The sequence below is a fragment of the Manis javanica genome, chromosome 2 (genome assembly GCF_040802235.1).
Source record: "Manis javanica isolate MJ-LG chromosome 2, MJ_LKY, whole genome shotgun sequence".
In the NCBI taxonomy this organism is placed as follows: domain Eukaryota; kingdom Metazoa; phylum Chordata; class Mammalia; order Pholidota; family Manidae; genus Manis; species Manis javanica.
The window spans coordinates 1,953,428-1,980,035 of record NC_133157.1 but is presented as its reverse complement, the minus strand read 5'-3'; the positions used below and the strand labels follow the sequence as shown (position 1 = coordinate 1,980,035).

General features: G+C 54.4%; 1 protein-coding gene and 1 long non-coding RNA gene across 7 annotated transcripts; one reads left to right on the top strand and one right to left on the bottom strand.

Moving 5' to 3' along the window:
• Window positions 1–515: 515 nt before the first annotated feature.
• On the bottom strand, window positions 516–16,612 carry LOC108410267 (uncharacterized). Of its 3 annotated transcripts, XR_012125157.1 has the most exons (4): window positions 16,542–16,612; window positions 8,229–8,366; window positions 7,408–7,672; window positions 516–6,355 (listed from the first exon to the last, which is right to left on the bottom strand). It is a non-coding gene; the product is annotated as an uncharacterized lncRNA (long non-coding RNA). The 3 variants fall into 3 exon arrangements; XR_005058391.2 differs by lacking the exon at window positions 16,542–16,612 and having other exon boundaries at window positions 8,229–12,490; XR_001856463.3 differs by lacking the exon at window positions 16,542–16,612 and having other exon boundaries at window positions 7,586–7,672; window positions 8,229–12,489.
• A 33-nt stretch (window positions 16,613–16,645) lies between these two features.
• Window positions 16,646–25,256, top strand: PPP1R26 (protein phosphatase 1 regulatory subunit 26). Of its 4 annotated transcripts, XM_037007733.2 has the most exons (3): window positions 17,100–17,659; window positions 18,633–18,797; window positions 19,633–25,256. In XM_037007733.2, the coding sequence occupies exon 3, from the start codon at window positions 20,063–20,065 to the stop codon at window positions 23,669–23,671; it is 3,609 nt and encodes a 1,202-aa protein (XP_036863628.2). In that variant the 5' UTR covers window positions 17,100–17,659; window positions 18,633–18,797; window positions 19,633–20,062; the 3' UTR covers window positions 23,672–25,256. The 4 variants fall into 4 exon arrangements, with proteins under 4 accessions (XP_073077951.1, XP_073077953.1, XP_036863628.2 ...); XM_073221850.1 differs by lacking the exons at window positions 17,100–17,659; window positions 18,633–18,797 and adding an exon at window positions 16,646–16,780; XM_073221852.1 differs by lacking the exons at window positions 17,100–17,659; window positions 18,633–18,797 and adding an exon at window positions 16,932–16,954.
• The last annotated feature ends 1,352 nt before the right edge of the window (window positions 25,257–26,608 follow it).

Genomic DNA, 26,608 nt, shown 5'->3' with positions numbered 1-26,608 from the left:
ATGAGAAAAATCAAGGAATGCAGAGATATACCATGTTCATGAATTGGAAGACTTGGTATTGTTAAGATGGCCTTTCTCCCCAAATCGATCTACATGCAATTCCAAACAAATCTCAATGGGCTTTTTTTTTTTTTTAATGGACAAGCTGTTTTGAAGATATACAAGTATAAATAAAGGGTCTGGAATACCCAAACCATTTTTTAAAAGGAAAACAAAGTTGGAGAATTCACACTAAACTTTCGAGACTTACCACTACACTAAACAAGACGATATGGCATTGATGAAATGATGGACATATGTATCGATGGGTCACAACAGAGAATCCAGAAGTAGGCATAAACACACAAAGATATACAATCAATTGATTTTTAGCATTAATGGCAATTTAATGGAGAAAAGACAGTATTTTCCACAAGTAGTCTTAGCACAGTTAGCTAGCCATATGCCAAAAGAAAGGAAGGAAGGAGGGAGGGGGAGAGGTGGAGGGGGGGAGGGGGGGAGACAGACAGGCAGGCAGACCGACAGAGAGACAAACTTGACCTATACCTTGAACCATGCATAGAAGTTAACTTGAAATGGATCAGAGACCTAAACATATATTTTAAAGCTATAAAACTTCTTAAAGAAAATATTACTGGCTTTGAGTTAGGTAAAGATTTCTTACATATGACATCAAAAGTATAAATCATGAAAGAAAAATATTGCAAATTAAAATTTATCAAAAATAAAAAACATCTGCTCTTCTAGCAACACTGTTAAGAAAGTGAAAAGATAATCCACAGACCGGGAAAAAAATATTTGCAAACACGTATCTGATAAAAGACTCATATCTAAAATATAAAGGAATTCCATAGTAAGAACAAAGACGTTTTTTTTAATTAGGTAAAATATTTGAACAGATACTTCACTAAAGAAGATACTCAAAATCTTGTGTCATTAGGAAAAGCACATTAAAACCACAATGACGTACTACTACATGTCAGTGAGAATTATTATAATTCACACACACACACACACACACACACACACACACACACACACACCCTGACAACACTGAGAACAGAGAAGGATGTGGAGACTGGGACTCACTCATCGCTGGCAGGAATGCAGAATGGTTCAGCCACTTCAGAAAACAATTCGGCAATTTTGCATAAACCTACCGTACAACCCAATGATTCCATTCCTTGATATCTACCTGAGAAAAAGAAATACATATTTCCATACAAAGACTTGTACACTATTTATAGCAGCCTTATTTATAATAGCCTAAAACTGAAAACAACCCAAATGCCCAACCGCTGGTGAATGAAAAACTAACTGGTATATCCAACTGCTGAATGAATAAGACATAATTGCCCCAAATTAGAATGTCCACCAACTGCTGAATTAATAAGACAGTAATCAAGAAAGTAAGACAGTGTGGTCGGGCAAATTTGTTTCTGGGAGTACAGAACAAATGTTCCCGTAAATGGACACCTGATTTATGACGAAGGTGGCACTGCAGAGCATTGATGAGGGAATTATTTCGATTAATGATTCTGGGCAAAATAAATGTTCGTATTTTTTAGAGTTACACTATGCAAGATATCAATCCCATGTGGATTGTAGAACTAAATGTGAAAAGCAAAAATATAAAGATTTTAAAAGATAACATTAAAAAAAAATTTTTTTTAACCTCAGAGTGGGCAAAGGAAAAAAAGTTAACCATAAAGGAAAATGTTGGAAACTTTAGCTACCTTAAAACTGAGAGCTTCTCTTCATCAAAAGTTGCCCTGCAAAGGATGAAAGGCAAGCTAGAGAGCAGGATATAGTTGCAATGTATGTAACCAAAAAATAGTCATTTCCAGATTACTATTTTTTAATCTGTTAATAAGAAAAAGATAGTTAACACCATGAAAAAAACACACAAGAGACTTGGACAGGAACTTCACCAAAGAGTGTATCCAGTGACCACTAACCATGGGAAAAAACACTCAGCATCTTTGGTAGTCATGGAAATGAAAATTAAATATATAATGAAATACACCTCACATCCGGTTAATGACTGAAAGTAAGAAAAACTAACAATAGCAATGTTGACAACAGTGTGGGTGAGCTCAGCCCCACAGGCACTGCTGGGGGGAACCTGATGGTAGAACCCCTTTGGAAAACTGGTGGTGTCTCGTAACAGTGAAAAGATGCCCACCATATATGCCCCCAAAAATGCATGGACAAGTTTACTGGCACTCATGCACAAGAACATGCATAATAGTCCATCAGGACAACAACCAATAAATTGTGATGTTCTTAAAGCAGAACTTGACAGAATTTAACAACTAATCCTTAAAAAAAAAACTTGATAAGAGAACAGTTGGATGCTGCATACCTGTCTTCCAGCATCATGCTTTTTTTCATGGAAAGCAGACTTTTATTGAAAGTTTAGGGAAATGGCAGGAGGTGGCACTACTGTATAGGCAACAATTTTTAAGCACTGAATTAGACACCACGGCCCGAGGGCACCAGTGCTGTGTCCTACCCGACTTCCTCACTGGCCAGGACCCTCAAAGGACTCCTCAGCTTTTCCCTGCACATCTCCTCTCACCAGGCGCAGGGTTGCTCTAAGGAGAAATTACCCAGCATCATACAAGCTGGAAAACACTAGAGGACTTTCCACTAAGGTCAAGGACGAAATAAGGGCACCCAGCATCATAGTCTGGTTTTTCCAAAATCAGACCCTGGGAGAAGGACTTGGATGTGGGGAACGTATGTGGGGGCCACCTGAGGGAGCGCACATGGGGCGGGGGGTGAGAACACACCGAGTAGGCGGACTGCAGCGCACTGCCACTGAGGAGCCCGAGGAGTCCGTGCGGGCCCACGGGAAACAGCCCCTGGCAGCCGCCGGTGTTCCCCCGCTTGGTGCTGCTCAGAGAGCAGGGCCTCTGGATGCCCTGTGCGTTTCACACTGCGGTGCTTCTAGTAGAACTCTTTAAAACTGCGTTGGTTTCTTATCAATCTGAGTTTAGTCCTTTCCATTCAGCAGCAGTCACACCCACAGTTCTCTAGATGGGCCTCTCTCTGCTTTGGGCAGGATGGGAAGGGCCCACGGGACAGCGCTGTTGGGATTCTTAGAAGCTCTCCCGTCCATCTGGGAGGATGTCCTAGCCAGTGCCTGGAATCTTTCTGAGGTCTTGACAAAGGAGCTTAAGCTGCCTGTTTGATGTGATCTTTATCCTGTGGCCATTTCTTACTATTATCATCTTTTGCCAGGTGGAGAGATTTGAGATGGGAAATGTTTATAGTTTTTAATCCAGGTGCCTGTTTTCCCTAAATTATGCTTGCAAACAGAGAGGCTCTCATTTTAGCCCATGTGCCTCTTCCTGGCTCTCACAGAGCTAAAAGAAGCCACCTGACAATTTCAGATGCTACCTTGAAATCTTCTTGGCTGGGTCCACAAATTTACCACGTGTATTTTCCATCTTCTCAGTTACAACAGACAACATTTTGGCAATTGTCTAGTGATTGTGTAATACCATTTTTCCCTCAGCTATAGCATTTTTTTACTGTCTTCCCAGACCCCACTAACAATTCGCCATTTTTCCAGCTTTTGCTGATCGATTCCCTGCCACCTTTCTATTTATTCCCAGGGCCTGGTCCCAAAACTAAGGCCACATGCTTTAGGTTTGTGGACAGAAGCCCCCCACTCCGCATCCAGGTTCTGTGTCAGTCAGTTTTTAACTGCATCACAAACCAACCCCAAACCAGTGGCTGAAAACCACCACCATTTCATTTGCTCATCCTTCTCTAGGTCAGCAGTTCAGAGTGGGCTCGGCTGGACTGTTCTCCTAACAGGCTCAGCTGGTCTCATGCACCTGCAGTTAGCGGTTGGCTGGTGGCCGGATGATCAAGATGAGGACCTCGGCTGGGAAGGCTCGTTCCTGCCCCGGGGGCCCGTCGGTCTCCATTCTGCTAGCCTGGACTTCTTCACATGGTCGTCTCAGGGCTCCAAAGATCAGCAAACCCCGATGTGCAAGGACATTGAAGTGCCTTCTTACATCATGCTTGCTGATGTCCAGTTGGCCAAAGCAAGTCACAAGGTCAAGGGGTGGAAATCAACCCCCTGCCTGACTGGACGAGCAGCAAAGTCACTTTGCAAAGGTGCAGGCATGTGGGGTAGAAACCGCTTACTGCCATTGTTTGCAATCTAGCACCCCAGGTTTCCGGCTCAGGGTCAGTGTGGCCACCTCTATGGGATTTGTGAACGGTGGAGGACAAGAAGCTGGCCCAGTTAGGACCATTTTCAGCCCCAGGTACCTATTGGGTATCTAATACTCAACTTTGTAGGGATCTATACCCCCTCCAGCCTGCTGCCCACGTTGCATCACCAAGCTGGCTCCCTCCGGCCTTGGCTTACGTATGTCAGCACCAGGACCCAGACACCCCCACGCTGGAAACAGCAGGCAGGACCAGGGTCCTTCCTCCACAGATGGCCAATGGCCCCCATGGGGCAGGGTGGCAATGAGCCACCATCCCCGGAGCAGCTCCCTCCCCAGGAGATCACGTGTGAACGTTCCAGCGGGGGCTGCAGAGGCCTGCAGTGATGCTCCAGTGTTCGCACCCGTCTCCATGACGGGAGCCTGCCACCAGCTGGCCCTTTGCCGCGGCCCCTCAGGGGGAGCCTGCGGTCATCCTGTTCTTGGAGGGTCTCGTCAACTTCCAAGCCAGTCCTGGGAAAGGAGGGGGTGCGGCTCCACACCAGGAAGCAGTTTGGAAAGAAGAGCGCGCTGGCAGAAGGCTGACAGGCCAGTGCCCGGTGCCACTCCTATTATCCGAAACAGGAACGACAGATCTGGTGGAGACTCATGCTTACCGCATGCCTTATGAAAGGAACCCGTTGATCAGTTTACTGCCCAGTGGAGAGAAGGGTGTCTCCTCTAGTACGCCTCTAACCAATGACAACAGGAGACCAGGAAGCCTCCTACCCTGCAGGGCCCTTTTTCCCGGGGCGCCTCCTCACCTGCACCCCCACTGGACAAGAACCAGGAGGGCAGGGCTGGGTCTCACTGACCAGCTGCCCGCACACCTGCACGCTGCAGGGCCTGCCTGGCAGGGCAGGTGCTCAGCAGGGAGACGTGCTCTGTGGAGAGAAAGGCTGCCTGGGGCTTTGGGGTGCTCGGGGGAGTCTCTCCTATTTTCCTACCTGCACAGTAGGACAGCCGGATGGGCAGCCTGGCCATGGTCCAGATGCTTCCGAACAGCACCTCCAAGATCCACAGTCACATGGACCCAACTTTCCAGAGGGTCCTCGGGACGCGTGTGTGACCAGGGAATGGGGACTGCCCCAGAAGGCCTGGCAGGCATGGTTGTGTCCCCTCAGTCATGTGGCCCCTGCATCCTGAGGGAGGTGCCCACTGAGGCTGTGAACGCTGGTTACCTCCATCATGCCCAAGGGTGGCAAGCACCCTTTAGATTTTGAAAGGTGGAGAGTGGATGTTGTCATTGATTAGAGGCTTACTATGAACCATAATGTCACACGGTTGCCTCAATAACCGTTGGTGGCAGGAACCGTTGCCTTGTTGTACCTATAGGGAAGCTGAGACAACTTCCCATGGCCCCTCAGCCACTGGGCAGCAGGGCCATGACCTAAACCCATGACCAGCTGGTTGAGGGATCCGGGCCTGTCCCAGATTCTTGCACTGTGTCCCCACAACCAGCCCCGCCCTGTGTGGCTTTTCCCTACTTCCAGGTGACAGTTTCATTATAGAAAAGCTCAGGCCTTCGGGGAATACAAATAAGTTAGAAATGGTTGCCCGCCATGGGTGCTTTTAAATTTTTTTTTGTAATTTCAGCTTCCAAGTTTTCCCCAATATGCTGGGGACAGCACTAGAAATGTTTTAATAGACCAGAGATTAAATCACTTCCTGCCCTAGAAAGATGCCCACAGTGGAGCAGGGCCTGCTCCCCTCCGCACCTGTCAGGTGTCCCCACACAGCCATGCAGGATTGTTTTCTTGCAAATATGAAAAGTGACCTAGGAAGACTGGAGAGGACACGGGGGGACACCAGACGGACAGCTGGCGTCGTGCTGGATGGGGGTTGAAGAAGTCGCCCCAGGACTGATAGACTCGAGTGAGCTGGACTGTGGCTCCCGGCCACGGAAGGCTGTTTTGTGTTGTGAGAAGGTGAGTTTGGGGCTTTCAACACAGCCCGCTTGCGTGAATAGGGTCCAGTCTGCAGGGCGGGGCAGAAGTGCAGACCTCAGGTATGTTCGTATGGACGGCAAGTTGTTTACAGAGCTGGGGGCCGGACGGGATGAAGAGGTCAGGCTGCAGGCTTCCCGACAGCTGCCCGGCCCCTCCCTGGTGCCCACTGCACACCACCTGCTGGGCAAAAGAATGAAGGAAGGGCAAACAGTTGTCCCAGAGTGGGTGGCTCTGTCCCTGGCTCTGACCCCCAGGGTCACGATTCAAGACAAGCTGCAGAACGACTGGCCAGACGGCTTCAACACCGTCAAGGTAATGGAGACAAACTCAACTGAATCAAAGTAGGCTGAAAGCCACGGGCAACCTCTGAGGGCATCCTGGCCAGGACACAGAGGACATCACTATGGGGCTGGGCGCTCTGAATGAGTTCTGCAGACTAGGTAACAATGGTGTCATTAATTTCCCGAGTTCTATAACTGCTCTGTGCTGAGGTAGGAGAATGATCCTGTTTTTAGGAAATGCACACAAAACTATTTAAAGAGCATCGTGTCTGCAACTTACTCTTGACTGTTTCGTGGAAAAAATCAAAGCCAGGCCCCGATCTGGGGCCCCAGCCATCTGTCCTGCCGCCTGCCTCCCACCTCCCGCCACCGGCTCCTTGCATTCAGGCTCCAGCTCCTCTGTCCCCTTCCAGACCTCTGTCCTGACGTCACCCTCCCCAAGGGGGCCCCCTTAAGCAAGCCCCGTCCCTCCCACCATGGCGCCCGCCCTTGCCATTTCCCTCAGCACAGGGCTCATGACCTCTCCCTCAGATGGTGTCTCTTCACTCCTTGTTCTTCTGCTCCACTCCCACAGGGGCCACCACTGTGCATTCCTGAGGGATCGCCCCGCCCCCCATTATCTGACTAGGGGCCACCCTCTCCACCAGTCTATGGCTCCCATTCCTTCCCAGCAGGGCCACCATTCATCCATAAGGGCCATTGGGTGCATCGGCCTCCCTTGTGCAGTGAGCACCCCACACACCTCAATGTGGCCCTCCAGCACGAGGGCAGTGGCATGCGGGTCCTACCCCACTACTACTCAACGCCCTTCTGTGGCTCCCCACTGCATTCTGACTCAGACCCAATGGGGCCCCAGCTCCCCAGCCTACCTCACCTCATCTGTAGTGGCCAATTCTCACCGGACTAGCTCCCCACTCCCCGTGGTCTTGGAAGCAGGGCTGGACTCACATTTCAGTGTCACCGAGATCAGGCACATGAAGGCATGAGGCAAACACTCCGTAAGTTCTCTTGCGCTTTCTGTTGGTATCTGTTAGCTCCCCGCTCCCCTCAAGGGCCTGGGTGAGGTTCCGAGGATGGGTCCACACCCATGAGCCTCCCCAGAGGTGGGCATCCGGTGGTCACGCACCTGCCCCGTGCCTGCCGCCACAGTAAGGAAAAGACCAGAAGGAAAAGGCCCCTCCGAGCCGAGCCAAGTGGGTCACGAAGGCCTCTCCTAGGACGGAACCACAGAACGGGCAGGGGGGTGATACAGAAGCCACACGCCTCGGCTCTCCCCACCCCACTCCTCAGTGAGGGCCTGGCACTGCCTTGTGCCCCCCGCACTCCAGGAAAGGCCTGACCAGCCTCTCCCAGGCCCAGGGCACAGGGGGTGAACAGAGGCACCCCTCCAGTGCCAGCCTGGAGAATCTACTTGTTTGGGTATTTTAAACAGCTCTTTGTGGTACAAGTTACCTATCTGGTGTACGCTACAGCCACTTTTACATTCACCACACACACAACCGTCACCTCAGTGATTTTAGAGCCTCTTCATCACCAGAGGAACACCCGGTGCCCTTCATAGCCGTGACCTCCCTAAACCCCACCTGCACCCCAGCCCTGAAAACCTTGAATCTCCCCGTCTCTGGACATGTCCCTACAGATTCTGGATGCCCATCCTTGCACGTCACTCTGGAAGGAGAGCACGCTGCCACCTGGCCTCCCCCACCCCAACCCCGGCTGCAAACATGGAAGGCTGGAACTAGGGTGGGACAAAGCATGCCAAGAGTTACCTGACCAGGCAAAGGTCAATGCTGGCCATGCGGCAGCGGCTGCCAGGAGGAGCCGGCAAGTCCTGGGTGGGCACGAAGCTCTGCTGAGATCAGTGGAGATGTCCTGTCTGCAGGGAACCCAGCTCCGTGGCCTCGGCGCTTTGGGTGCAGCGGAAGAGAATTTCCCAAGGGGAGGACCTTGCCCCTTTAGATGTCAAATCTCCTTGGCTTTTTCTTCTTGACTTTTACTGCTTTTAAAGGAAACCCAATTCTTTCCCAACTCAGCAAATATTGCACTGATTAAATCTAAGACACAAGTCTATGATGGTGACCTTGAATCTGAATATCAAGGACATTGCCGTTATGTGCATAGACTTGAGTTAGGACATGTTTTGTCCAACTTATGAGGGTGCTTAAGGCCCTCCTCATAAGAGGAGGGGCTCCCAGAGGGTCTGTGAAGCCCCCCACAGTACTGAGGACTCTCCTTGAATGCATCAGCATTTACTTCAGCGCTCCTGCCTGCCTCCCTCTCAGACCCCCTCCCAGCAGCAGAGCTGGGTGGGCAGCACACCCTGGGCTCAGAGCCCCATTCGTTCTTAAATAGCTGGCAGGGAAGAGCCCAAAACCAAAGGAAACATAAGAAAGGAAACGGTAGGCAGAGGGGAAATAGGAGGGGAAACGTCTAAGATCCAGAAGGCGCAGCACGGGGCGGAGAGCAGACCTTTCTGGTCCCAGCCCACACGCTCGGGGTGAGGAACAGCTGCACAACACAACAGCGCCTCTTCTTAGGCCCCTCGGAGCGCTGAGGTTGCAGGGCAAGCTGCCCCCACAAACGCGGGAGATGGGATTGGGGAGTCCAGCCCAGCCGGGACCCACCCGGAGGGGAGCCCCGCAGTGTGAGTGGCAGGGACACAGAGGGGCTCTGAGGAGCTGCCACAGGCCATTGTGGGGCAGTGAGTGAGAAGTCCTGGGGTATGGTGGGCAGGCTTCCCATCCAGGAACCCCACCAGGTGCTCCTGGGGAGACCTGCAAAGACACCCGGTGTCCCTGGTTGGGGAGAGGAGGGTAGCCCTGGTGATACACCTGCAAAGCCATCTCCATCCCTGGTGAGGACCCGGCCGTCAACCTGCCAAGCAGCCCTGGGTCTGGGTGCCACTGGCTGCCTCCCCTGCATGCGGCTCAACACAGCCTGTCAGCCGGTGGGCACCCCACAGGTGGCAGCTGGGCCAGGGGCTCCCCCACATGCAGACCCCGTCCCCCGGCCAGTCCTCGGAGCCGCCGTGTCCTCTGCCGGGTGCAGGGTGGCCAGATGGCCCTCTGCGGGAGCCAGCAGCCACCGCCCTACGGCTGGAAACCCCGGGAGGTGCGGGCTGGTAGGATTCTCTTGTCTCCTTCCATTTACATGTGTGAGTCGGAATAGGTTAATACAAGGCCTCCTCGCGGCACAGTCCCCGCAGAAAAGGCAGGGAAGGCAGCAGCCTCTTCTTCACCTGCCTGCCTTCAGGATGAGAAATGTCCCCCCAAAGGGGACCCTCAAAGCTGGGGTTTTAAGTGTCATAGTAAACCATGGGTTTAAACTGTGTGTGAGCCGTGAGCCATTGCAGTTGTCTTTGCTGCTGCTCAAGCCCTCATACCTCATGCGTGTGGCGAGTTCCCCTCATTTTTTTTTTCTTTTTTCTATTTTTGTGAGTGGCCAGCTGGAGGGTACCTGCAGCCTGTCTCTCCCGTGAAGGCAGGTGCAGCTCCACCTCCCCGGAGGTCTGATGTGTTTCCACGCATGAGGGTGAACTAAGGCACTCGGGCACTCTGTAAAGTGAGCGGGCCCCGCCAAGTACGACAGGCCATCCGGCCCAGCCGCTAACCTAACTGAGCGGTAAGTCACGCAGTGGGCCACTGAAATGCCCGGTGGGCCCATGTGGCCCAGGTCATAGCTTCTCCCCCTCTGGGAATGACGGCTGGGTTTGCAGTGGTTCTTGCTGGTCAACCTCCTCACCTTTCAGGACTGGGAGTGTACAGACCGTCTTTGCTGTGCCCAGGGAACAGGGTTTCTGAATGCAGGGCCAAAGTCCAGCAGCTGGTTCCCATCCCAGGGCGCCCCCAGCTGGGCCGCACCTCCACCACACCCGCCAGCTCTCCCCGTGCGCACACCGTCTCGCCAGGGGCCTGGGAGCAGCTCAACCACTCCCCTCCATCCCGGCCCTGGGGTGGGTCATGCGACCTCACTGTACCCCTGGGTCTGAAGAATGAGCACACACACACTCGCCACACTCAGGGGAGTGAAACACGGTCAATCAAAAGCTCACCAAGGAAAACCTGGGGAAACTGTGTGACTCTCTGGTTTAAGGGAGGGGAACCCCCACTTCACCTGGCTCTGTGCCCCAACAAGTTCATCCCTCACCTCAGCTTTTGGCCCCACCACCATGGAAGACAGGTCCTCTGGGCCATGAGCCCCCACCCCAGGACAGGTCCTAGCTCCGGCCCACACACGGTGCCTCCCACCGGCCCCCTCCCTCCCTAACGCGGCCCAGGGCTCTGACCCCTCAGCTCTGAGTCCCGAGTTCCTGACAGGGCTGAGAGGGCGGTGCAGTGCAAATATTACCAGGACAGAACAGAAAACATTCTGAGGTTTGTTTTAGTTTGAAGCTAGGCCCTTGGCACCAAGAGGGGCTTGGCCCTGGCTTCTCTGCTCCCAATGGTCATGTCTCAGCTCCTGTCTTGCAGGGTCCTTGGGTGAGGGACCTCGCATCCCTACCTTCCCCCAAAGGCACCAAACGAACTGCCACTCAAGGAAGCCACAGCCTGGTATCGATCCCTGAGACTTTAGACCATCTGTACCTCTCACAGCAAATATGACTCAGGATTTAAGTAGAGTTCTGTACAAAAATATAAAATTTTCTACATCACCTTTCCAAAACTCAGAGGATATGCAGTAGATCCCCCCCTGCCTTCTGCCAAAGGAAAATGGAAACAGAATTTGGGGACATTTTTCGAGACTGAAGTGTGAACTTTCTCATTTCTATTTCTGCACCAATTCATTCCCCAGGACCCCGGGGGCTAACTCAGGACGGCTCTGGGCAGAACATGTTTCCTGCATCTCATCTGCCATCGCCTTAATCCTGGGGGCTAAAACTCCATTTCAGATTTTCATAACTATGTCTTGTAATCTTGTAATTTCACGACACATTTTCAGGAGCCTCTTCCACTGAATGTTTTGTATGAAATTTCTGAGACGGTTTGAAATAAGTTAACTCTGTGCCTGAAATCTGGGGACAGAGCTGCTGGCAGAGTTTCCAAAGGACAAGGTTCAAGTAGTTGCATCCAAAACAGTGGTGTCCTAGATGGCTTATGGTGGGCACAGGGCAGCTGCCCAGGGCCCCCCGGCGAGGCAACTGTGCTGGCCACAGCTGAGGCCCCTTCAGGCTGCACCCCAGCCCGAAGGACACTCCTGAGCTGAGGTCACCCCCTTCCAGGGGCAGCCCATGTTCAGTGGCCTCTGCACATAAGATGTAAGGCACTTGCCTCGACCAGGACAATCTGAGGAGCCATCTCAGCCTCGACTCCCACGTCCACACCACAGCCAATGCCGCTCTGCGCAGTCGTGGGCCCTGAAGGTGCTCCTGACTCCCGCATGCACTAGTCCTCAAATCCACGCAGGACTAACCTGGGCTCATCTGGGTCCAAGACGTCCGATGCCTGCTGGCTGTTGTCACTTTTGCCTTCTCTCAGTATGTTTTCCCTACTCTTAAGCGGGCTCCCCATCCCAGCCCTGAACCCCCAGATGCCACCAGGCCCTCCAAGGAGAGGACAGGAGCAAATGCCCCCAGTCACCTGATAAGCATAAGGGCCTTCCTTAGTCCCATTCATTTTCTGCAAGGAAAGAGTAAAAATCATTGTACTCTCAAATGAGTTGGAAACCATCCTGCTCTTCCCCAAAAAAAACTCTCTTTCCATTTGTGATGCACGCTGGCTGCACACTGGACCCTCCTGACTCGTCCCAAGGGGCTTTAGTTTAGAATGCTACCTTAAAAATAGTCTTAAAGAAGATATGTCAAAGAAATAATCAATCCTCCCATGTTTTCTTCCGTCTGCTACCTCTATAGCTTTTCTTCTTTCTTCCTAATTACAACCCTTAAATAGAATTCGTGCCTCATATCGAATTTACCGAGTATCATAATTCCTCCAGGTGGTAAAGATGCCTCGAGACAAGTGCTGGGCATAGAAGCCACAGGGCATAAATCTGCAAAGAAGTAAAAAGCTAACCTTTTCAAACAATATGGCTTCTCTCTCACTTACCAACTTTAGATCTCCCTGTATGGCCCCGGAAGATGACTGGTTAGCCAGAGACGGGTAAGATTCCTCAAGGGAGGAACAACCTAAGACAGGCACAGTCGCAGGGGGGCCATCAGGTGAGAATTTGGGGATCAACAGAGGTGAGGCTCAGAACCTCACCCCCCCTGCTTTGAGAGAAATCTTCTGCATCCGTGGATGTCTTGCTGCCCTTGTCTAGCCTGGATTAATACTTAGTCCATAGGCACACACCTGATCATCTGATCATCTACATTTGCCTTCTTACAGCACTAAACTATGTTTTCTACCTTTATCTTGCATCTACCTACCACTTCAGCATTTTATTAAAAATAAAAATAATAATAATAATAAAGGGAGAAATGTGGGATCAACATATAAATCAAGTACAAAAATCAAACGAATATTCATATTTGACCTGATTGTTTATAGTTCATAATGCGTGATCAAAACCGAAAGTTTCTGTGATGACTGCCCTTGCACTGTTCACCATGTAAGAACTTATTCACTATGTAAGAATTCGTCCACCATGTAAGAACTTGTTCGTTATGCTTCAGAAGATTGGAGACTGACGAGAATTAGACTTGAGATGGATTAATGATTGTACATTGAGCATTGACCCCCCTATACTGAATTTTATTGTTGTTAACAACCATTTGATCAATAAATATGAGAGATGCCCTCTCAAAAAAAAAATAGTCTTAAAGTCAAGGTGTCCCCTAAAATGGCAAGTAACAAACTGGGTAAAATTCATGCCAGGAGAATTCTAAGAACCTGACACTCAAGAAATGAAACTGAATAGAGCCATTTAAAGTCATTTCTGAGGTAAGAGATTTTAAAAATTACTGTGCAGATAGAGAATTTCCAAAGCTGAATGCAGTCAGCAGAGCTCCTTCAACTGGCGCTGGGTGGAGCGCATATGGGATGCTCTTTGCATGCGATGACATCCAGACATTTCTATTGTATGTGTCCTAGGAGCTAACTTTTGTATATATGGAAGCAATGTTCACAACTTCAAAAATTGAAACTGTATGAAAGGAATCAGCGGGAAAAATAAAACCTCTCGTGCCAGCCCCCAGCCCGTGATGGAGAGGTGTGTGTGTGCATCCACTCGGCTGGCAGCAGCCACCACCTGCTTCTGCAGCACACCTGGAGGGGACTTCCCACTGCCTGGCTCCCGGGGTGCACACGGACCGCCCCATTCTCTCCCACAGAGGCTGGAGCATATGCATGCCCATCATTTGCTCATTGTCCCACTCCTGCTAGTCAAGCAGGGGTTTTTTGCTTTGAAAAGCCAAGAAGAGTCTTTGCAGAGATGCACCTAGACAAACCGGGTGAGTACAATCTCAGGTCAGACCCTTTACAGAGGGGTCAGTGCACCTGACATTTCCCAGCCTGCAGGGACACCACCAAGTCGGTGCCTGCATCCCTCATTTTCTCCCCAGGGACTGTGACACTTCCACACGTGGAGGGATGATGCCTAGTTTGAGCATAATTATGACAGCATCACTAACTCTTTAAAGGGAAATAGATTGGAATACAGGGCCCACTGGTCTCTCTCAGGCACCAACTCTGGTCCAGGTGTCTCCCAGGTCTCCCTACTTTCCGGAGAGTAATAAGGAGAAGGTCCTTAGGGAGTCTCTGCTCCCTTGACAGGAAGCACGGAGGTCCAGAGGGGGCCAATGGCCCACAAAGGGCCTCAGAGCCGTCAGGAGGACCAGCCACTGCCCTTGTCCCTGTTCCCACCGCTCGTCCTCCTAGGAAAGCAGAGTTACTAACTGTGGTTCTGGAAGTGTCAGGCCTGAACAAAGGGATGTCAGGGGCTCTCCTCCCTCGGGGAGAGAAGAATCCCCCATTTCCGAGTGGCAGGTGAGTCTATTGCAAGAACACTGGGAAGGCAGCCTGGGATACTGGGAGCCTGGGAACCTGCAGGCAGGAGCCTGAGTAAAGACTCAAGGTCCCTATGCCAAAGCCGGGGCCTCTCCCAACAGGAAGGTTTTGATATCACAAGGGGCAGGAGGTGGCCTCCTAAAAGTTAGTGTGTGTGTGTGTGTGTGTGTGTGTGTGTGTGTGTCATTTATCTCTGAGAGAGAGGGGGGGCATTTATTTCTGAGGGTTGCTAGCTTCAAAAAGGAGTGAAGAAGTCAGCTCTCCCTTTTGAGAAACTGTCACCTGCCACACACTTCGGCATTTGATTTCCACAGAAAGCCTTACCTCCTGTCCCCCGCCGTGCATTAAATTATTCTTTTATTTTGAAATTTATCCATTAAATTGACAAACACATATGAAACCACAGCATGGTAAAAGCTACCCTTGGCTTTACCACAAAGCCAGAAACCATGAACGAAAATTTGATAGATTTGGTTACATACAAATTTAAAACTTGTACATCACAAACAAAACGCTAAATCTAAAGTTAAAGGAAAAAATGACAAACTGAAACACAAATGTGATGCATGCGGAGAATATGGTAGGCACAGGCTAAAATCCTGTATCGCAAAAGCCCTGGAGGGAGAAAAAGACACACAGCCCAAGAGAAAAACAAAAAACATGCAAAGAACACAAATGGGCAATTTTCCAAATGGCCAACAGTAAAATGACAAGATGTCCAACATCTCACCAGCAGCCAAAGAAATTAAAAGTAACGTGATGATGAAAGGCGTGTTTTCCCTGAGACTGAAACGGGCTGACACCTGCTAGTCGGCTGGCAGGATGAGAATGGGTCTGCTCACCCAGCCAGTGGGAACGTGCATCAGCCGGGCATCTCTGGAGGGCATTTTGGCAATGCCCAGGGGTGTCTCTTCTAGGAATTTATCCAGAGGAAACAGGCCGCTTCCAAGAGCAATCATCAGAGATGCTCGTCACAGCACTATTTAACAACTATTAAGAAACATGCCAAGATACTTACAGTCTATAAACCTGGATGGTTAGGTTATTAATTGTTTTCCCAAACTTTTGGTAATATTACTCTTATAATGAGTAACACTGTTTATTAAAACAACTCACTGAAGCATTAAAACAATGTTTTGAAGGGTTTCTTGACACTGGGCTCCCAAATCCATAGACTGGTTAAGACTGGGCAATGTGTCCCCCTCTCATTCCGTCAGGAAAAGCCTCTGGTTGCTTGATCCTATGGGACCTCTGGCACTTTTCCAGTCAGGAAATGAGCCCCAGTTCACCTCCCGGGCACATCTAGATCAGAGCCAAGCAGGCCAGCAGGCAGGGTGACCAGCACCTGGTTTCCCTCCCCCTCTTCCACCAGTTTAGCTGGATCCCCACCCGCCCCAGGACCCTGAGCAGCACCTGGGACACCACAGGCCTTGGGCGGAGATCTCCAGACGATTTGAACATAAAATGGAACTGGGAAGACGTGCAAGGTCACAGGGTCAGTGAAGTGAGCAGAAATAGAACATGACTTGCCCTCCAGGGCTGGTCCCGAGAAGGCAGGGTTCCTCCAGCCCTTCCCGAACAGGCTCCTGGTCCCGCAGCCCCTGCAGACCCCAGGCGCTGGTGGCCATTTCCGGAAAGCCTAGGGATGCTCTCCCGGGCCCCGAGGCTCTGGAGCTCTGCGTGCCTGCGGGAGGCCCCGGCACGGCTGCCCGCCCGTTCCCACCTCTGGCTCCGCCGCTAAGTCTGCGGGGCGGGAGGCGCGGGCACACAGCGGCCCTCCGCAGAACCCAACGCAAAGGCCGCTGGAGGCCTGGGCAGCTCTCCTGGACGGAAGGCTGCGGCGGCCCGCAGCTGGCGGGGGGCGCGCAGGGCCCCGCGGCTTCCCGGGCTGCCAGGCTGCGCTCCACCTCGTGCAGACTCGAGGCCGGAACCTGGCCTCGCTCGCCAGGAGGAGGAGGTGCAGGCCTGGCGCCGGGCGCAGTGTCCCCGGACAGTCGGGAACTCCAGGCGCCCGCGGCTCCCGTCGAAGAAACAAGCGGGGCCCGCCGGCGCGCGCCCCCGCGCCCACCTCCCCGCCCGCCCGGGGCTCCAGCTCCGCGGCCGCCGAGCAGGGGGCTTCTGCCGGCCGCCGGCACTTACGCGGCGCGCCGCGGGGCAGGAGCTCTGCAGGCCCGACCCCGCCTCCTGCCGGGGGCGGCGGGGCTCAGACCACGCCGGGGGCGAGGCCGGGGGCGGCCCCGCGGCGCGGCCAGCAGGTGGGCGCGCGCCCGCCGGGCGGGGGTCCGGCCGGGCCGCGCGCCTCCCCCGGAACTCGGCCGTGCCATTCCCATGATGCCCAGCCACCGGGCACGGCTTCCGGAGCGCGGCCGCCGCCGCCGGTAGGTCCTGGGAGGGGGCCGGGGCCGCCCCGCCGCGCCCCGCCCCGCCGCGCCCCGCCTCCCGCGCTGCCCGCCGCGCGGCGCCCTCCCCGGGCCGCCGGGACCCGCGCGCGGCCGGCGCCGAGGCGGCGGCGGGGGGGGGGGGGGGGGGGGGGGGGGGGGCGCGCGGGCGAGGTGAGCGCGGGCGGCGGGAGGCCGGGGGGGCGCCGGCCGCGGCCGAGGGGTCGGGGTGGCAGCCGGCCGCGCGGGGCTGCAGCCGAGCCGGGCGGAGAGGCGGCCCCCACGCCGGGGCTGCGCGCCGCGGGAGGGCGGGCGGGGCGCCCAGGTGAGGCGCAGGTGAGGCCGCGGGGGCTTCCGGCGGGCCTGCGCCCCCGCGGCAAGGCCGAGGGCCGGGCCGCCTCCGAGGGCGGGACCCCCCGGCGCCCGGCAGGCTTCCGGGAGGGGCGGGAGCTGAGCGGCCGAGCCCGAAAACAAGCCCGGGGCGCAGAGCCCCTGGGGGTCGGACCCCTTCCCCGCGGGAGGGGCTCGCGCTTACCTGGCGGCCGAGAACCTGGTGGCAGCTCCGGACGCAGGGACGCCTCCTGGCAGAGGCTGTGTGGGGTGGGCGCCCCGGGTTCGGGCCTGGAGCCGGGAAGCGCCAGAGCCCCGTGAAAGGCCAGGGTCAGCCGTGAGGGGCTCCCCAGCACCGGCAGTGGCGCCGCCGCCTTGCTGGGGGGCACGTCCTGGAGACCTTGTAAAGCCTCGCCTCCCGGCAGGAATGCCAGCCCACGCCCACATCAGGTGGGCTGGAGAGGCATGTGTGCTGCCGCCGGCCGTCCTAACCGGCCTCATACCCTGACCCCGACCCCCTCACCCTGGGGGAGAGCCGCCAGCCGGGAGGTAAGAACAGGAGCTGAACCGTTCTTTGGTGAGCAGAGCAGAGCATTTGGGGCCTTTGGTGCAAGGAGGATGAGCGGCTTTGTCCTCCCTAGATTGGTGTCTAGACTGAGACGCCTGGGTGCCCGCAGTACTTTTTAAATTCTGGCACAATGAGGCTTTAAGGTGCAGGGCTAGGTGTCCCTGGAGGCCGAGTCCTGGGCTCCCGGGTGCAGGTGGCAGTGAAGCCGAGCCCCTCAGCTCACAGTTTTCTGCACACACTGTTGGGGGGGGGGGCTCTGAATGATTCAGCTCATGTAGTTGATTGTTTGAAAGCTGCAAGCTGTCGCTGGAGAGTCCCTCTGAAAGTTTAACCTCATTCTTGCGCTAGTTAATTTGACAATTCGGAAAACTGTTCACTGGGAGTCAGAGCTCTTGTCTACAATCGTCTGACAGTGGTGAACACGGTAAACACGATTCGTAGAGATCAGCGTTTTCCCTTCCCTCGAGTTTGCTACCTAGTGTAGATATCGCTGCCGCCCAGGGCTTTGGGGCTTATCCCTGGGCCCATTTTTAAAGATAGTATTTATTCTTGGTTTAAACTCTTCACAGCCCAAGGCCTGTGTGACCCTCTCATAAATCTCTGCAGTTTTGCAGAGGCAGCTTCACTAACGACCAAGGCAAGGTGGTAACAGCCTCCTCGCCAGTGAAAGAGCCCCCCACCCACTGTTGGTCCCCACTTCTTGGCAGCTATAGGGGGACCTCCCCGGAGGGTGATGCTCTGGGAAAGGGAGATCAGGGCTGCAGTGACCTAGGGACTGGCAGACAGCTCACCTGCTTCCCCATCACCATCCTATGGTGTCCCATCTATGGCCCAGGATAGGTGAGAGTAACAGTGACAAACTGTAGTTATCTCAGGATGAGTGCTCCCAGAAATTAATATGGAGCCCTTAAAGTAGTGCTGTTTCACTCCAAGTAAATAATTTCCTATCTGCAGCTTCAACCTGTGAGTTAGGTATCCCTGGTTGTCTTTCACCCCTACAAAGTCTGTTTAAATAGTGGGCAAGGTGCTACACAGCAGAGGACACCTAATCCCCGAGATGCTTTGCAAACATTGGCTGCTGTGTCACCACACCGAACCTGGCCTTAAAGAGAATTTCAGGTAATTGCAAGAAACTCTTATTTTAGTTTCTCTTTTTGAGCACAAATCAGCAAAAGCAAATGGCTCACTTCTGAAGTTGTTGCAACCACTGGTCAGCTGCTTGTCTTACCTGTTTGGGCATGTCTGTGCCTCGGTGTCCTTGCCATGCTTTCCTGGAAAGCGCTATGGTAGCTTTCCAAGATGTGCTTGTCAGGAAGGAAACTCCAGGCAAAGAAGGATCAACCTCTGAAGCAAAGCACACACACGGGCCAGTTTCAGCCCACCCACCCAGGTTCCCAGGGTTGTGACAGCCTGGCCCAGCTCCATTTCTGGGACAGAACTCAATTTTCCTGTTTCTGTAAGTGCTGCAGAGCTCTCCTCTCGCATCTTGGCAGCTTTGCATTCATTCCAACTTTGGCAGGGGGGGTGGTCAGGAGAGGTCAGAGAAACATGTTAAGAATTAACAGTTGTGTGATGGATCTTGTATTTGCTAATTGACTACTTGCAGCCTGTTTTGTAGCCCTCTCTGCAGCAATGCCCCAGACCTCTAGTGTAAAGGCTGTTTGCAAGCAGGTCTTCAAAGCGCTCCCCAGACTGGCCCAGCAGTTCTGACACAACCAATTAGGTCTGAGGTTTGGAAGCTGTGGTGTAACCACACAGGATGAAAAGCGGTGCATTACTATGTTTGGGGCAACTTCCGTGCTAATTAGCTAAAAATCATGACACGGTCCCATGAAACCATCTGGCAAATACACACTTGATGTTTTCAAACAAAAAGGCTTCAGTGTACATGACTCTTTAAGGACATTTGGAGAGGTAGCTTTGGAATTGCTCACCACGTGACTTTGTGTTTCAGGAGCTTGTTGTTCACGCCAAGAATGAACCTACCCATGAAGTCTCACTGAGCCTGGAGCCCTAAGCTGTTCTTTGTAACCTACAAAGAAGCGTTCGCCCAAAGTGAGAATGGCGGGATGGGGAAAGTGACCCCGTATGTGCTCCTGGGGGCACTGTGGGGGGTGGCCCAGATGCCTTCTCTTGTTGAATCTTCACAGCAGGCCTCCCTCTGCAGCTGAGCACACGAAGGCCCAGGAGGCTGGAGGAACTTCCCAAGCACCCCTAGCCAGCGGGTCGGCGGGTCCTGGGGGCGCTCTCGACTCTCCCGGGCATGCCGTTTTCCTGTGGCCATATGCACTAACAGAGTGGCAGTGTCCTCTCTGCTCCCAGGATGTGAAACAGGCAGAAGAATAAGGAGTCGCCTCTCTGCACATCTCTCCCTGTCTGCTAGAATGTTCCTCATGAACGCCCCTCCTGTGGTCGCTCTCCAGTCGAAATGGGAGGCCTTTGGCCCACCAGGGAGCTTTAGGTTTCCTGGGTGCTTCTCAGAGCCAAAAGAGGGTGTCTCGAGAGCTTCCGTGAGTGCCAAGGTGCAGATGGTCATCAGCACGCTTCAGAGCGACAAGGCTGCTATGGGCATGAGCTGTGATCGTGCTCTGCAGAGAAGCCAAAGGGCAGACAGAGCCCGCGACGCCGCAGTCTCAGCCTGTGGTCCTGCCCCTGACTTCGACACCCCGGGGGACAAAGAAGCTGCAGGCTTTCGCCCCTTGGTGCTGGATTCGGACAGCGACGATTCCGTGGACCGGGACATTGAAGAAGCGATTCAAGAGTATCTGAAGGCCAAGAGTGGAACTGCCCAGCCGGCTGGGGCCACAGGCAGGGACAGCCGGGGCGGATTAGGGGCTCCACAGAGCAGCACCACTTCTGGCCTGTGTCCCCTGAGACCTGCTCCCGGCTCCAGCGCTGTCCCCGGTCGCCGTGCGGGAGCTGCCGAGGACCAGGGCTCCGCTTCCCCAGTCAGTGTGAGCAGTGACGACTCCGTGGACCAGAGCATCCGGGCGGAAATAGAGCAGTTCCTGAATGAGAAGAGACAACAGGAGACCCCCAAGTGTGAAGTCTCTGCAGATAGAGAACCAGACCCCAGCAACAACTTGGCCAAATCGGCGCTTAGATCCAGCAAAGAGCCGGTCATCAAGGCACATCGGCAGGATTTGCCAGGGGCCTGCAAGGAGTTTGTCTTCCGGAAACCTCCCAGGTTGGTAAAGGCCAACACCCAGCCCAGAGGCCTCCGGTCTAAGGTTGCCACCGAACCGAAGAGCTTGGGCAGCACGAAGCCAGCCTCCACCTGCCGTCCTGCAGAAGTTGCCCAGAATAAAGGTGGAATCAAGAGGAACATCGGCCCCGGGAGGAGGGCAAAGCGAGTCAAGAGCACGGCCCTGGGACACGAGGCGTCTGACTCCAGCAGCGATGACGGCATTGAGGAGGCCATCCAGCTATACCAGCTGGAGAAGAGAAGGGAGGCAAGCGGGGACCCTGCACAGAAAACCCTGCCCGGGGAGAGAGGGCCTGACTCCCCTGCGCACAGCACAAGCCACTCCGCAAAAAGTGCCTGGCCCGAAGCCCACGGGAAAACGCCAAACAAGAAGAAGCCAGTGGCCATGAAGGCCATGGACCTCGGCCTCGGTGGCCTTGACCCTGACCATCCCTCCAAGCCACCCAAGGAAACCAAAGCTTCTGCCCCTCCAGGAAATGCAGCTGCCAAAAGCGAGCCTGTGGAACGGGCCTCACGCCAGGCAGACACTTCTGCCGAGCTGATGTGCGCGGAAGCAATCCTGGACATTTCCAAGGCGATCCTGCCGGCCCCCGAGGAGGGCAGTGACAGACCCCTGTCCACTGGCCCGCTCTTTTATCCCGCAAACGTGCCTTCCCACTCTGATGGTGACAGCAGTTCCGTGGACAGCGATGACAGCATAGAGCAGGAAATCCGGACATTCCTGGCTCTGAAGGCACAGTCAGGGAGTTTGCTGTCCAGAACAGAGACCTGCCTGCCTTCTGCCCAGAGCCCACAGCTGTCGCCTAACCCCAGCAGCCCTGCTGGTGGCCTCAAGGCTCCTGTCTCTAAAACCCTGGATCTATCGCTGAGCTGCAGGAGGAAACGCAGTGGAGGTGGCCACCCTGTACAGCCGTCCACACCCAAGAAAACAAGACAGGTGGCAAAGGATGGTGCCCGGGATGCTGAGCACAGCCAGGCGAAAGTGCACCCTGGCCAGGGAAAAGCCAGCGAGCCCTCCCCAAGGGAGGGCGAGATCAGAGGCCAGCCTCTCCCCTGCAGGACGGCCAGGCTAGGTGATGAGCTCAGCGCCCCGGACACGAGGGATGGTGTGTCCCCAGGCCCCGGGAAGGCAGCAGAGTTGAGGAGCATCGACGAGAGCTCTGACGACAAGAGCAGCTCATTGGACAGCGACGAGGACCTGGACACCGCCATCAAGGACCTGTTGCGATCCAAGCGACAGCTCAAGAGGTTTCAGGAACCCAGAGCCGTGTGCAGGAAGAAGGTCCGGTTCAGCACCACCGAAACACAGTTCTTGGATAAGCCTGGCGGCCTCCAGAAAGACTGGAAAGACAGAAGCCCACATATGTTGAAAAGCTGCCTCTCCAAGTCCAAGAAAGACAGCAGGGAGAACACGGTGAAAAAGCCTCTGAGCACGTTCTGCAGAGAGGCAGAGAGAGCAAAGCCAGACGGCAGGCCCCGGGCTGTGCCCCCGGCCCTCTGCCCGTGGAGCAGAGCCTTGGAAGGGAGCTTGCTCCCCAGTGAACTGGACGCCCATGACCTCGAAGGTGCCGCCCCGAGCCCCAGATCCCCGTCCGAGGACAGCAGCTCTGTGGACAGCGATGACAGCATCGAACTGGAGATCAGGAAGTTTTTAGCTGAGAAGGCCAAAGAGTCTGTGAACAGTTCAGAAATTCCAGGAGGGTGCCCCACCACTCTTGGGGCAGGGAGCGCACCCAGGCCAGAGCTGCCAGGGCGGAAGATGCCATCCCCCGCCCTGGCCCTCCAGCCCGGCGTGTGTACTCGGAGCCACTGTGGACGGGGCACTACTCAGCTGCCAGGTGAAGGTCTGAGGTGCACAGGGAGAGCCCTTGTCCCTGGCGGGGGCCCTGAGAAAAACAGCCCCTGCATCGAGCAGGCCTGCATCCCTGCCGCTCTGGCCAGATGGGAGCTGGCACCCCCCAGAAGTGGCACTGCCTCTGCCAGAGGGTCGCCAGCGGGGAGGAGAAGTGTCTGTACTCCCAAAGACCAGAGCCCCCGGCAGGCAGAGCCTGCTGCTGGGGAGCATGGTTTGGGTCTGCGTCCCAGCTGCACTCATGCCAGCACCCTGCCTGTGAGTGCCCAGGGCCAGAGCCCTCAGACTCGGATCCCGGGACCAGACAGGCAGGGAACACCCCAGGCCGGCCTGGCCCTCCCGTGGGCTGACTTCGCCCACCAGGGTTGGCTGCAGAGCCCGTGGGCACCAAGTGCAGACAGTGGGGATGTGGGATGGAAAGGAGGCCTCAGCAATGAGAGGGAGAAGAGGCCGGAGGAGGGCCAGGCCCGGTGCTCGCCCGGCCTGGCCACAGACTCCAGGAAAGGCCTGCCCTTCACAGGCTTCTCCTCACTGCTGTCCACACAGCTGTTCCACTTTGGAAAGAGCGTCTCCTGGGGGGGCAGGCAGGCTGGCCTCTTCAGTGGCCCCCTAAGTCTGCCTCTGCAAGGCCCATCCTTTGCGGCCTTCGGGGAGAGCCCAGCCAGCCACGGGCCAGTGTTCGGAAGCTCACACCTGCTCACCAAGGAGGGTGGCCACTGGCCAAGCCACAAGCTGCAGGCAGCACACAGTTTGCACAACAGGGGCCGCCCAGGCCCCGAGGAAAGCATTTTAGACCTGCGGTATAGACCAAGGTCAGTGGACAGAGATGAGCAGGACCAAGAGGCCTTGGGCAGTGGTGCCAGCGAGCTCAGCGACACATCCGTGGAAGAGGGTGGCAGCAGCCCCTCGGCCAAGGGCAGGGCCCTCAAGCTGTGAGTCGCACCCACATCCTTGTGGGGAGCACATGTGCGTGCGTGTGTCTGCGTGTGTAGGTAATGTCCATGACCAAGGGAGGAAGTGGGAAGCCACTCTGCATAGCCCTGCACATACGTGCCCCAGCGTGAATGCCCTTGTTGCTTAACAGACGTGTCCTGGTAAATATGATTTTTGTAGCTTTTTTGTAAATTATTTAAAGTGTTGTAAAGGATATTTTTGGAAAATGTAGTTGTCAGGTTTGTAAGGGCATTCCTAGCTGCAGGTGTCTGTGGTCCCCGACTAGTCTAGATTAGCCAACACTTTAGGGGACCACCACAGCCAGGGGACCGTGATAGCCCAGGGCCTGCCGGTGGACTGCTGGGAGGCGGCAACTGATGCCTCCACCGAGGATCCTGAAAAAAATGCCCACAGTCCCCGCGGGGAAGCTCCTAGTTAGCACTTGCTACGTGAAGGGCCCCGGTCCCAGGAGGCCAGAGCATGTCTTCTGAACACTACAGTCTCACCTCCAATGGGAAAACCACTTCAAAGCACAAAGGCCCATGAGCAAGTTGAGGTGCGTGGAGAAACCCCCGCGAGGTGTCAGCAGCAGGTCCCTTGGTTCCCGCCTGAGCCTGCGTCGTGCAATGTCCAGTCTGTTTGGTCCTAACAGTTCAATAAACCTCTTTTTATATGGGAGCTGCTGTTCATTTTTGGTCATGGTTGTGAAGGGTAACAGACAGCTTGTGCATTCTGCATGTCTTTTCCTCGATCTGTGCCAGAGAGGAAGCCCTGTCAGAGCAGCTTTATGGGTTTTGGTGCGTGGGCACCTTGGCAACCAGCCACAACACCAGCTCCCTCCAGGGCATGGTGCCTAGTCCAGGGTGTGCTCACGCAGCTGAGCAGATGTTTCTGACACCTGAGGCCTGCCTGTCTGAGGGGGTGAGGACTGTACCCTGCACCGTGGCGCACTCGCAGGCAGGCCCCGGCCTCTGCCAGCACTCACTGTGTGTTTGAGCCTAGCCTGGTGGAACAGGGAAGAACGTGGCACCCTGGGCCTCCTACTTAAGGCTGCTGTAGAGACGGGAGGGCAGCTGTGTCACGTGGGGCTGGGCACTGACTGGTCACATCATGTACGTGCTCTTGTCTGGCACACTGGCGTCGGCTGCCCCAGGTTTCACAACTCACCCCTGGGATTCAGCTGGGATGGACCTGACGCTTACTTTGCAGCAGAATTGAGTAGGTGTTCCAAGATGCAAGGGAACTGTCCACACACAGCCCCAACCTGGGTTTTAGCAGCGATTCACCTCTGCACCCGAACACGGACATTCACTGGCACCCCCAGTCCAGACCTGTCGCGCAGATGCTGTGACGAGGGCCCTGTGGACGCGAGGCTGCTGGGCACCTGTATGGTGTGCATGTGGTGGGTCCACTGTCAAAACATTCACTTAAGTGCTTCCAGGACAACAATTCATGTAATCTATACTTCAAATTTTATTTAATTTTTAGGAGTGCTTTTAACACTCAAAAAAAATTTCTCTTTTTTTGTATAGAAGAGCCTTTTTAATGCTAATAAATCAGTGCTGCTTGTGAATCCGTTTGTCCTCTGCAGGGTGACTGTGCGGGCTGTTGTCATGAGGCCCCCACCCTCAGTGAGTGTGCTTAGCTCCAAGCACCTCTCTGCTGCTGGCCATCCCTGGCTCCCCCAGACCTGGGACCCTTCACACCTTCCTCCCTTCCTGCCTCCAAGCCCCTGCAGCCTCTGCAACACTGCGTTCTGTGTGGCTACTGGGCAGTGCAGACCACAGCCATTTACACATGCTTTGTTTGCACAGACTGGACATAAACCTGATCATGCCAGCCCGTCCCTGGGGCTGCCGACAGACCACGCCAGGAACGCTTTTGCATCCACACGCACACCCTAGGTGGATTCTGGCGCATGCAAGGGCACAGGTCAGAGGGTCCCCGCAGCCTGTCCGGATTGGAGTGAGGCAGGAAAATGGTCAAGGAGGCACCTGGCTGTGTGCCAAAGCTCTGCAGAACCTCCACGGCCCTGGGCCTGACCACGCAGCCACATCTGGCAGAATCTGGGAGCTGCTGCGTGAGATGCAGAGTGTGCACTGCCTGTGCAGGGCGGGGGCACGTGTTACCAGGTCAAGCTGCAGCCACCCAGACCTGCAGACCAGTCCGGCAAGCTGCTCTCTCACTTCCTGGGCAACCATCCGTGCCTGGGACCAGGTATTCATTTCATCTAATGCAGAGAAGGGGAGAGGCCTGATTTTAAGTGTCCAGCGCTCCAGGCTGTGTCACGGTGGTGTAACTGTCTGCAGGAACTACCCCCTTTCCTGGAAAAAATGGGCACATTTCAGAAATCCCAGTCGGGATAGGAATGGGGGCTGGAGAAACAAAGCCCTAGGGGTAGGGGCTGCTGTTCCCAGGAGGGAGGAGAGGGTCTTCCTCTGGAGAATCTGCTCTTACTCCACGCTGCTCAGAATCTGAATAGTCAGCAAGTTCCCCCAAGCTGATGTATACTCGCGTTGGGCCATGAGGCCCCAAATTTAAATACCAGCACTTATCTGCTTATGTAAAAATATGAACAGTATTGCCGCTTTGATCTCCCCCCCCCAGATTCACGTAAGGGCTTGTTTAGAGGGGGGAAAACAGCACAGATTCCACCATCCACATCTGTAAACCACAGCCAGGTCCGTACCAGGCAAGGCTGCTGGGGTCCAGGGGTTGGGGTGGGGGGTGGGGGTGCGGGAACAGTACCTTACTTGTAGAATCTTTGAGGCTTCTGGTATTTGTGTGCTGGACATAGAGGTCTTTTTCCCAAAGTCAATCATATGTTCATATGTATTTGAAACCATTTGTTCTAATTGACTCTAGTTAAAAGATAAAATGGGTGACTAAAGAAATACATAAATATAAATTAAAACACACGGTTAGAGTAAGAAGTTAATG

What these genes read in the sequence shown, in the direction of transcription:
- PPP1R26 (XM_073221850.1), top strand. Translation starts at nt 20,063, where the DNA reads ATGTTCCTCATGAACGCCCCTCCTGTGGTCGCTCTCCAGTCGAAATGG.